The sequence below is a fragment of the Artibeus jamaicensis genome, unplaced genomic scaffold, assembly GCF_021234435.1.
Source record: "Artibeus jamaicensis isolate MK-2021 breed Jamaican fruit bat unplaced genomic scaffold, CSHL_Jam_final contig_444, whole genome shotgun sequence".
Lineage (NCBI taxonomy): Eukaryota > Metazoa > Chordata > Mammalia > Chiroptera > Phyllostomidae > Artibeus > Artibeus jamaicensis.
The window spans coordinates 8,462,568-8,473,763 of NW_026521831.1; the positions used below are offsets into that span (position 1 = coordinate 8,462,568).

The window sequence follows — 11,196 nt, forward strand, 5'->3', positions numbered from 1 at the left end:
ATCTCAAGAAAAGCTCTGTCTCTAAGTCCACGTTGGTCTGCGTCAAGTGGAGCTCTCTCTAGTCAGTCTAAAGAGACAAACTATCTTCCCACTGAACTCTTCCAGGCCTCCCCCACGTCTCAGCAAAACTTGCCCCATGGCCCCCACACTTCTAATTACCCCCAGGGGCCCAGGCAGAGATTTCTTCCCTTCCATCTTCTCCCGGCTGCACTCACAACACTGACACATTCCCGTCACTACCTACGTCACGAGACTACTTACTTTCTAATTATCCATTTCTGAGAATTCTGTGGGTTTTGCACCCTAGGGCCACCACACCGCACAATTCCTGAGGGCACTAATCAAACAAAGTGCTATATTTAGTCTATGTCCCCGAGAGCAGGGCGATACAGTGACCCCGCCTGTTGCCGCCCACTGCTTGGTTTAACCCCACCCTGGGTTTGTGAACAGTTTCTCTGGGAGGTGCAGAGCAAACCGGCCGAATAGACCACATGACTATTAATGTTCCCTTCTTCTGAATTCTTAAATTTCATAGTTCCTACCAAAAAACGACCAAACAAGCCACGTTCTCTGTTTCAGGTTGATGACAGGACGGCTGGTTCCATTTCCAAATCTGGGACCCGTATTTCAATGAAAATCTATTTTTACAAGTCTCATCTAATATGTTTCTAACAGCTTAGCTATAATCAAGGTTTTAGTCTATTTCTGAAATGCTAACTTCCAAATCCTGGACAACTGGAATAGGGCTCTACACACTACCTTCTTGAGTTTCCCTGGCTCTTTGAAGTAATGAGGCCATTTCCTGATTTAAGGACTGAACTTCATTCCTCAGCAGTTGATTCTCCAACCGGAGATTAGACAGTTCATGAGATTTGCCGTCATCAGTGGGCTGTGGGTTGTGATCAGCATAGGAAATGTTTGATGACACGTTTTCCTTTGAAGAATCCTCTTGGATTTCATGGCCAGAATCGGAATTACTGGACACTTCTGCAAAAAAGGAACACGTTCGGGTTACAATGGAACACTCACTACGCCGACATCAGCAGCCCACTTGGGTAGACTGCCTTCTGACTCACGTGGACCGCTACAGCTGACGTGCTGTAAAAAGCAAACTTAAACTCTCAATAAACTTCCCTTTGATGAAATCTCATTCTCATACAGGAGCCTACAGGCCCCTAGGGATCCTGGACACACTGAATGAAGAACGGGGGATAAAGAACAGGTACAAGAACACAGCACCGGGACAGCTAAAATCAGGGCTAACTTAAGCGGTTGGACTTGGTCTCCCTTTTGCCTCCAAATTGTTTTTTGGGGGAAAAAAAGAAAAACAAGCCTCAACATTGAAAATATTGAAAAGGCACAGAAGGACAACTGTGGGTTTTAAGGAGAGTTAATAATAGGTCAGAACAATGAGTTACACACCGAACTGGAATATAAAATGCCTAACCCACAGAAATACAGACAGGAATTCAGATTCACTTTGTTTTTAATTGCTACTAAATACGATGCAAATATCCTTTTTACTCTAAAAAGACTACATTGCTGCCCTGGCTGGTGCTGCTCAGTGGATTGAGTGCCGGCCTGTGAACCAAAAGGGCTGCCAGTTCGACTCCCAGTCAGGGCACTGGGTTGTGGGTCAGGTCCCTAGCTGGGGGTGCGTGAGGCAACTGACTGATGTTTCTCCCACGCATCGATGTTTTTTTCTCTCTCTTTTTCCCTCCTTCCCCTCTTTCTGAAAACAAAATCTTTAAAAAAAGATTACACGCTAAAAAAATTTACATGATCAATGCACTAAAACAATGGGCAAAACACTGGTCACTTTACAAAGGAAGATAATCTGTTCATCAATAACCCACGAGGAAAAAATGATCAAAAGACTGGAACAGATGCTTCCCAGAGATGAAACTCAAACAGTCAAATGTTCGAAAAGACGCTTGACCTCATTTAGTAACAAGAGAACTTTTAAACAATGACATTCCACAGTGGGTCAACAAAACATAAGAAGTCACAGTGAGCCCTGGCCGGTGTGGCGGGGTTGGTGGGCACCCTCCCACCGACCGAAAGGTCCAGGGTTCGGTTCCCAGTTGGCGCACGTGCCTGGATTGTGCGTTGGGTCCTAGTTAGGGTACGTTATGAAAGGCAGCCAATCAATGTTTCTCGAGGTTTCTCTCCCTCTTTCTCCCTCCTTTCCTCTCTCTAAAATCAGTAAGCATGTCCTTGGGTGAGGACAAAAAAAAAAAAAAACATTAAAAACATCAAATTTTGGTGAGAATGCAGAACAAAAGGAACTCTTAACCACAGCTGGTGAACTATGAATTGGTGCAAACTTCAGAAAACCGCTTTGGCGTTCATTACTAGCGTGGCTGACACTGTCCCAGCCTTCAACTCAGCAATTCCATTTCTAAGGATCCTGAGACTTCTCAACCTACGGTGAATTTGCTCCCCCAGTGACATCTGGTAATGTATGAAGACATACTGGGTTGTCACAACTGGGGTTGCTAGTGGCATCTAATGGGTTAGGAGGCCATGATGCTGCTGAACAGCCTACAAAGAACAGGACGGTTCCCCACGACAAAGAATCATTCACCCTAAAAGTCAATAGTTCCGAGATGGAGAGACTTTGACCTAGGGAAACAAGACTCTGCTTCTGTAACTCCCATGTACTGACTGGTTCTAATTTCCCAGTCAACCAGGTTGATCCTGCCTTTGATCTGTCCTTTACAATTATAATGTAAGTTGTTTTCCTTAAAAGTAAAAACATAATTCATCTCAACCTTAAGCTTAAAAGACCTCTATTAGCATCATATTGCTATGGCACTTTCAAGTTTTATTAACCTAGCAAACACCTGGAAAATAAAAAAATTCAGATGCCCTGCCTCCATCCCCCAAAAATCTAAACCAGGAAGTCTGGGGAGGCACCCAATAACTCACTTTTTATTAACCATGAAAGTGATTCTAATGCACGATGCCCAGGGACCACTTTTTAACGATGATCTACAGGAGCAATGGGCTTGCAGTGGCACACGAGAGCCTTCACAACGGGTCCCACTTTTCTTTGCTAGCGTCCTTTCCTGCACTGCTCTCCACCTCTCACTCAGCGTTCCCCAAACAGCATGAACAAACTAAGGAACAAACTTCAAAGTACTTCTTCCTGGAAGGCTGCCTCCAGCCCCTCTTCTTTTCCACCTGGAAAACGATTCATTAAGACCCAGCTCAAATTACAGACCCTGGGTATCCCGACCTGAACTCGTGGGCAGTTAGTTCCTTTCTCCTCACAACCTGCTGACCACACCTCACTTACTGTGTTTGTGACACTGCACTTAAATGTGTGTATCTCCCCCACTGTACCCTCATTTCATTCAAGAGACTTTCAATAAATGTTTGTATAAGCAATGAAAAGATGGCTGAGAAACTTAGGAGTGTGTGTATATAATTAATCAACTGCTACTGCGCGCTCCTGTCTTGAAAGCCCCAAACCCTTGCCTCTACCACTTCTTTATCTTAGAGACACAAGACTGATTCCATTCCCCTGCAGCTGAGACTGTGGGAGAAGCTCTAACACTCCCGAAAGTAATCGACTTCACTGATCATCAGCGCTGTGAAGAATGCCCGCAGGACCCTGTCATGTGCGTCACTATTCAGAAATGGTTGGCAGGTACCTGAATTAACCACATTGCCATGCTAACCTCATTTGTGCAGATGAGGAGAGGTACAAGTAGAGGTAATTTCACAGCAAACGGAACAACTAAAAACCAGAACTCTAAGCTTTTATCTCACTACTACATCCATACCTTCAACCTGTCAACTTCAATCACAGTTCAGTCCGTCAACTTTACTCCTGGGGGGAATGCAGGGAACCCCTCCCCCCCCGGGGGCAAACCCCATATAATCAAGAATACACGTGAAGTACAGCCTGCTGTAAATCCCAATGACAAAAAAAATTAACTGAGACAGTCCCAAATCCAAAATTTGGTTTTCTTTCACATTTCAAAGCGATCTTTTCGTATTTTAAAATATGTTAGAGAATCATTTTGGATACCATTTCTCAGATGCCGGGTGGGTGGTTACCCTACAGACAACACTCAAAGGTCCCCACTGTAACTGCACATCAACTGGAAGTATTCCATGCTGTCTCCCTGGTTTACACCACACATTTCAGAGGGCCTGCCCTCCCACCAGTGGGGACAGGTAACAGAGAGAGGATGAGAAAAGTGACCAGAACGTATCCACACATGAACTTGCTTGACTTTAAAGGAGACAGAGGGCTGGTTAAGTACCATGGCTTTGGTTCCCAGAAGGACTTTCTTCAGTGGCTCTGGTGGTGGTTACGCTGGTGTTCGCAGCACTGACATTTGTCATCTGAGAACTCTGAAGAACAGGTGTCTTGCCCCTTTCTTTTCTGATTTCCGCCCTCCCGGCGGGCTCCTTCCGTGAACTGTTAAGAAAATCAAACAGCAGCTCATCATCAGGTTCAGACTTTTTCCTCCGAACAAACTGGGATGAAGGCCGAGGCGCAGATGAGTTTTCAACAGGGTGGGGGGTCTCCACTGACGCCCTAGGTCCTGCTTTCACATTTGTGGTTCCAGCTAAGATGGTGGCTTTTTGATTCCTAATGTTATCCGCTGCTGAGGAAATATAATCGGCTTTAGATCCAGTCTGATGAGTCAAATCTGTGTTTTGCTGGTGAAGTTCCGGATAGTCAATGTTTTTGCTATATATGATGCTGCTGATGTTCTCTTTCCTGCTGAGAGCTGTTGCAGCCCCTTGATCGACGCGGTTTAAAAGATCTTCTGCCTTTCCAGCCAGATCAGCAAACCAAGACATGATGGTAGCAGAGTAACCCTATTGGTTAACCCTACTGGTGAACCTGCAGGAAGGACACAAAGTGATCAGTGTGGCATGACGGCAGAATGTAACAGTTGAGACCAGGCTCTGGCGTCAGTCTGGGTTGAATGCCTAATCCTGCCTCTTACTAACTCTGTAACCTTGAGAAAACTACTTCACTGAAACTGGGAAACTTTATCTAGGAAATGTGCCAGGTAGTTCAGCTGGTCAGAGCGTCATCCTGATGCATCAAGGTTGCAGGTGCCCAGTCAGTGTACATACGCGAATCAACCAATGAATGCAAAAATAAGTGGGACAACAAATCGATGTCTCTCTCTCTCTCAAATCAATAAATTATTTTAAGTTAAAAAAAAGAAACTTAGTAAAATAAGTGCACTTACATTATGAGACACTTTTAAGATAAAATATAAAAATACTTTGCAGAGTGCACAGCACCCAGTAGGCACGCATGTTAGTAGATGCTATCACCATAACTACATCTACTGCTATTGTTACTACTCCTATCTCAACAAAGGCTAATTGTCAATGCAGCAAAAGCACCCAAATACCAAACAATATAGCAAGATTTCAGTACAGCCAAATAAAAGCAATTCCCTGAAGTTTGTTTTAAGGTGCTAAAACTTAAAGAAACTTCTGATTAATACAAACTCTATCTTTTAAAAATGCAGCACTACTGTGGATAATTTAGGTGTGAACGCAATATGTCTGTCTATAGTACACACCTTTAGCCCTGGCCCATGTGGCTCAGTTGGTTGGAGCATTGTCCCATAAACAAAAGGTTGCTGGTTCAATTCGGTAAGGGCACGTGCCTAGGTTGCAGGTCCGATTCCCCAATCAAGTCAGGGTGCATGTGGGAGGCAACTGACTGACATTTCTCTGTCTCTCTCCCTCCCCTCTTTCTAGAATGAGGAATAAAGTAAACCTTTAAAAAATATAAATAAGTTAAATAGTTGGTACCCTCTATGTGCATATTAAGCTAAATTCGAAATAAAAAAATAAGACTGCATAGCCATTCATTTTATACATATGTTTGAGTACTTACAGCCTGACACAATGAATCAGAATAATGACTGATTAATCCACATGATATAGGAGAAAGAGCACCATACAAGAAAGTTGCCCTAGCTGGTGTAGCTCAGTGAATAGAGCGCGGGCCTGCGAACCAAAGGATCACGGTTCGATTCCCAGTCAGGGAACATGCTTGGGTTGCAGGCCAGTTCCCAGCAAGGGACACACAAGAGGCAACCATACATTGGTATTTCTCTCCCTCTCTCCTTCCCTTCCCCTCTAAAGATAAATAAATAAAATCTTTAAAAAAAAGAGTACTGTATAATAAAGTCAATAAACATTTCTTGAATGTGCACATTGTTCTTTTTGCCCAGAAAAGGCAAAACGTGTCCGCTGTTAACTCCGATTCTTAATCTCCACCTGAATGTCATCCACTCCCTAAACCGTTTTCTTCCCATCTAAATTAGGTCTTATCATTTTGTGTTCATGCGCTATTCTTTGCCCTCACAGCCACTTTTTTGGGGTTTGTTTTTTTTTACAAATTTTATTTATCTTTAGAGGGGAAGGGAAGGAGAGAAGGAGAGAAACATCAATGTATGGTTGCCTTTTGTGCGTCCCCTGCTGGGAACTGGCCTGCAGGGAACCGGCCTGCAACCCAGGCATGTACCCTGACTGGGAATCGAACCGTGATTGTCTGGTTCACAGGCCCGCGCTCAATCCACTGAGCTACACCAGCCAGGGCTTTTTGGTTTTATAATTATGTTTTTTTCTCTCTTTCCCTGTTGGTCTTATCAAGACCTTGTCTATTTTGCTTGCCAATGGATCTCCAATGTTTAGCGCACAGATAAATTCTGATGAATACAATTTTTATGTCATATGCTGCGTAGACATTCATCACACAATTTTCACAAACACATTATGTGATAAGTAGCAATACATTAATCTTTTTTTTTTTTACAAGTGGGGAAAAGGTTTAGGAAGATCCCAGAATTTAACTGGCAGCTCAGATACTCAAATCTAAGTCAGCCAAACCCATTTTTTAATCCCTGCCTTTCCCATCCAGCTTATCAATATCTGAGTAACTTCAACACACCCTCTAAAACTGTTCTTTAGGAAAGAAATGGGACTACAACCAGCCTGTTTTTTATCAGAGTTTATGTGAAATCAAATGAAAATGGAGCTGAAATGCTTTGTAGCATAGAACTCCCTACAGATGCAATGTATTACTCTCAAGTAAACAGTGGTGGCATGGGGGCAAATTACCACTCATAATAAAGCAAAAAACACTTATTAATTCCTTCACGGCATCTCCCATTTTAAAGTTAATAGGGCTTTAATACGAAGCCCCGTGGCTTAATGTTTACCCAATGAAACAGATACTAAAGAGGGCCCTGGGCACAGGCCCCGTTGACAAACATCTCCAGCCTACTTCGTAATTCCTCAGGCACTGCCCCAAGAAACAGCCCAGTCGAAGGCGAAGGGAGAGGGCGACAGTGCGTGGGACGGGGGGTGGCGGCGGCAGGGCCCGCGGTGTCAACACAGACGAAAGGAGGCTGGGCGCAGTCGGTCGGCCCCAGGGAGTGACAGTGGATCGCAGGTGGGAGAGCGTACATCCCCACTTCGCTCCCCACCACCTTGTTGACCCTCTGGAGGGGGAAGGGCAGTGAAATCAGACTGGGGAGAGGGGAAGGGAGGAAAGGGGAGAGCACGAAACGAAGTCGGCCTAGGCCCAAGGGGGCTCTTCCGCACCACTCCCCCGCCTCTCACCAGGCAGAAAACCCAAATACTCCGTTAAGGGGACGCAGTCCCCGTGTTTCAGGCTGTTAATGCCCCAAGAGGACCCGTCCTACTCCCTGGGCCCTGGACGCCACCTCACCTGAGGACTCCGGAGCGGCCGCACAGCTGCCTAGATGTCTTCCTCGTCCACCCCACTTAGCAGCCGGCTGGGCGAGGGCCAAGCCCCGTGAAGGAGCCCCGTACCTGCCAAAGCCCTGCCACGGCCCTACCGCGGCCCAGCTACTCTTCCGGGAGACGTGGAAGGGCAGCGAGGACCCCAAAACAGAGTGGCTTCTGAGCTGCCTGAGCGGTCGGGAGACGAGAGCAGCCACCTGGAGGCGATTCAGGCAGCAGCGCCGACAGCAGCGGGGACCTCGCGCCTTGCCACGCCCCCTTTAGCCAGCTGCAAGACAGGGAGTGGGCGGGGCCTGTATGCGCTAGACAACTCCTCTTCCGACCGCAGGCAGCACGCGGCTAGCACAACATTGGAGGCCACGCCTGCCAGGGGGCGGGGGCGGGGAGGGGCAGGGCGGGGCCCCCACTGTGGCCCACCTGCCCCTGTGGCCCACCTATATTAAAATTAGAACAGTACAGAGGAGATTAGCATGGCCCCTGTGCAAGGATGACTAGCAAATTTGTGAAGCGTTCCCTGGAGCTTCCTTTCTAGTGACAGAGACAGATATGAAATAAGTTGATGGATGAACAGGCAATTTCAGGGCATTACCAGATCTGTAAAGCCAAAACGGTGAGAAGTGATTAGAGATGGTAGAAGCACTTTAAATAGTGTATGGTTAGGGAAGGTCTCTGTGGAAGTGACATTTGAGCTGAGACCCAAAAGATGGAAAAGGCCGGTAGAGGGCTTTCCATACAGCAGTATTGTAGTTATGTTATTACAGTTCATTGAATGTTTGCAAGTAGTCTAAAATCCACATTCAAAAACTCAGCACATACTTTGTGCACTGGATTGGGGAATTTAGCCCTAATAACAAGTCTACAACAATCCCCATTTTCATGTTTAGGAAAGTAAGGATCAGAGAGGTTAAGGAACTTGTCAAATATCATCTGCTCTAATAAGGAGTCCACATTACTCCAAAGCCTGCACCAGTTAGACTCAATGATTTATTGCCTGCAAATTAAATATCTGGAAAAGGAGTATTACAACTCCTTTCCCTCCTCTCAGGTCAGGGTTAGCCCAGGCTACTGGGCAGCAAAAGTTTCAAGAGCATGGGAAGGGAATAATAATAGCATCCAACAATTATGCCTTTATTAAGTGCAGAATACTGTGTTAAGCATTGGGTCTGTTTTGCCTTATTTAATTCTCAGAACAGCTGCAAGGAAGGTACTGTTATATCCCATAGTAGGTGGTATTGTGTAGATCTTACTGTTAAGGATTATATATCCCCACCTGTTGCTAGATGACTGCAGTGCATCCCATAAGAGTGTCCTTTTCAGCCTTACCGATGGGTGGATCATGTGACTTCCTCTAGCCAATGGAATGTGAACAGAAGTGCCTTTTGACACATTTGAGCAAAAGTATTAAGAGCCATTATATACATTCCTGCAAGCTTTCTTGATCTTTGTTTCCACTTTCATGAGAATAGCCTGTCCCAGATGGGGCTGCTTCCTCCCTCCTTCTGGGTCCTAGAAGGAAAAAGAGATGTGAAGCATCCCACATCTAGCGTCATATAAGTTCAAAATAAACCTTTGCTTTTAGGTACTACTGAGATCTGGGATTATTTATTACACAACTTTACCTAATGAAATCTGATTGATATGTACACCCATTTTACAGATGAAGGCTTTGAGCTTCAGGGAGCTTTAGTTACTTGCCACAAGGAGTAAGTTGTATCTCTGGGATTCCAACCTAGGTCAGTGTGACTCCAGAAACAATGGTCTTGACCATTGAAAGGGTGAGGATGAGAGTGAAGTAATGAATGCATGATAATGCCCAGTGAACTGAAATAGCATGGTAAGAGGCAGAAGTCAGATGACCTGAGTTTTTATTTGGCTGTCAATTAGTTGCAAATGAATCATCTCTCTGACTCTCAATTTTATCAGGGGGAAAAAAAAAGGCTGTGATGAAATAGAGTATAACTCGGTTCTGATCATGGTTCTCTAGTGCCCAGCTGTGCAAACCTGAGCCAACCACTCCACTCCCCAGGATTCATTTATGAAATGAAGATATTGAACTAGAATTAGGGATCACATGGTTGCAACTTCAATGAATTGTTTTTGTTTGGGCCACAGCACAATGTTTAATTTAAAAACAAAAATTCTCTCAGAGTGTGTTGGCGAGAGAGTAGAGAAATAGACATTCCTAGGTATTATTGGTAGAAATGTAAACTGATACAACCTCTAAGAAGGCAATTCCATTTTTAGGGAATTATCCTATAGAGACACTGACACAGATGCAAAATGACATATACAAAGTCATCAATCACAGAGTTGCTTATTAATAGCATATATTGGAAACAAGTTAACTGTTCATTAATTTGAAAATCTTGGTAGATTCATGCAACAGAATACTATAAACTGCTTAAAAAAAAAACAATAAAAACAGCCCTGGCTGGTGTGGCTCAGTGGATTGAGCTTCAGCCTGTGAACTGAAAGGCTGCCAGTTCGATTCCCAGTCAGGGCATATGCTTGGGGTATGGGCCAGACCCCCAGTTGGGGGTGTGTGAGAGGCAATTGATCGATGTATCTTTTGCATATTGCCCTCTCTTTCTCTCTCCCTTCCCCTCTCTCTAAAAATAAATTAATTAATTAATTAAATCTTAATAAAGAAAACAGAAGGTCTCATGTAGGAATAGGAAAAGAGCTCTACAGCCTTAACAATGTATATTTAATGGGGAAAAAACAAAGAAAAAAGTGGTGTTGATAATACGCTATCATTCATATACAAATATCTTTTCCGGGTAGAGTGTCTTCCTAGAGGGACACTTTCTTTGCAGGAGAACTTGGCTGGGCAGCGGAAGTGAGAGGGAGTTTATTCTTCTATTTTGCACGTGTCCCTTGAACTCTGTAGCAAGAGAAGCTACCATTTTTAAAAATAAGTAAACCAAATTTCTTTTTTTAAACTTTGAACACTCTAGGAGGTCAAATGCATTCCCCAGGTCTTCATAGCCCTTCCTCTCAGTGACCTGAGGCCCCTCCTCCATGTCACCTGCCCAGTCCCTGCAGGCAGGCCCTGGGGATTTTGTGATTCTCCTTAGAAAATTGCTGCGTTCCTTCAGCTCCTGGTTCTGTGATTCTACTTCCTTACTGAACAGATCTGAAGAATGAAATTGTGAGCCTCTCCGTGCATTCTTCTCTTCCAGCAGCAGGAGGCACTGAGTACTTAAAAGTGTGTGTGCGCCTGTATATTAGAACTGGGTTGACCAGTGGAACCAGTATTGCCGTGTCTGTTCGTTTCTAGAGCAAAGATTGTAATTTTCCCATGGTGCATGGGAATTTCATATTCCCATACCTGTTGGGAAGTCTCTTCAGATGTGTCAGGCCATTTCTGTGTTGTCTGAAAAGCTAAGTTGCTTGCAGAGATAAAGTCCCTTCGCCACTGATCCCCTGATG

General features: G+C 44.7%; 1 protein-coding gene and 1 pseudogene across 1 annotated transcript in view; one reads left to right on the top strand and one right to left on the bottom strand.

The window, feature by feature from the left end:
• The window catches only part of GOLGA5 (golgin A5), a 40,268-nt gene extending 32,353 nt beyond the window's left edge, over positions 1–7,915 (bottom strand). Inside the window, exons 1-3 of the mRNA XM_037130250.2 lie at positions 7,730–7,915; positions 4,278–4,867; positions 760–987 (exon numbers count right to left, since the gene is read on the bottom strand). Of these exons, the coding sequence (XP_036986145.2) occupies positions 760–987; positions 4,278–4,824 (775 nt within the window). The 5' untranslated portion in view covers positions 4,825–4,867; positions 7,730–7,915. The remainder of the gene's footprint in view (positions 1–759; positions 988–4,277; positions 4,868–7,729) is intronic.
• A 274-nt stretch (positions 7,916–8,189) lies between these two features.
• LOC119038002 (uncharacterized) lies at positions 8,190–8,286 on the top strand (annotated as a pseudogene).
• The last annotated feature ends 2,910 nt before the right edge of the window (positions 8,287–11,196 follow it).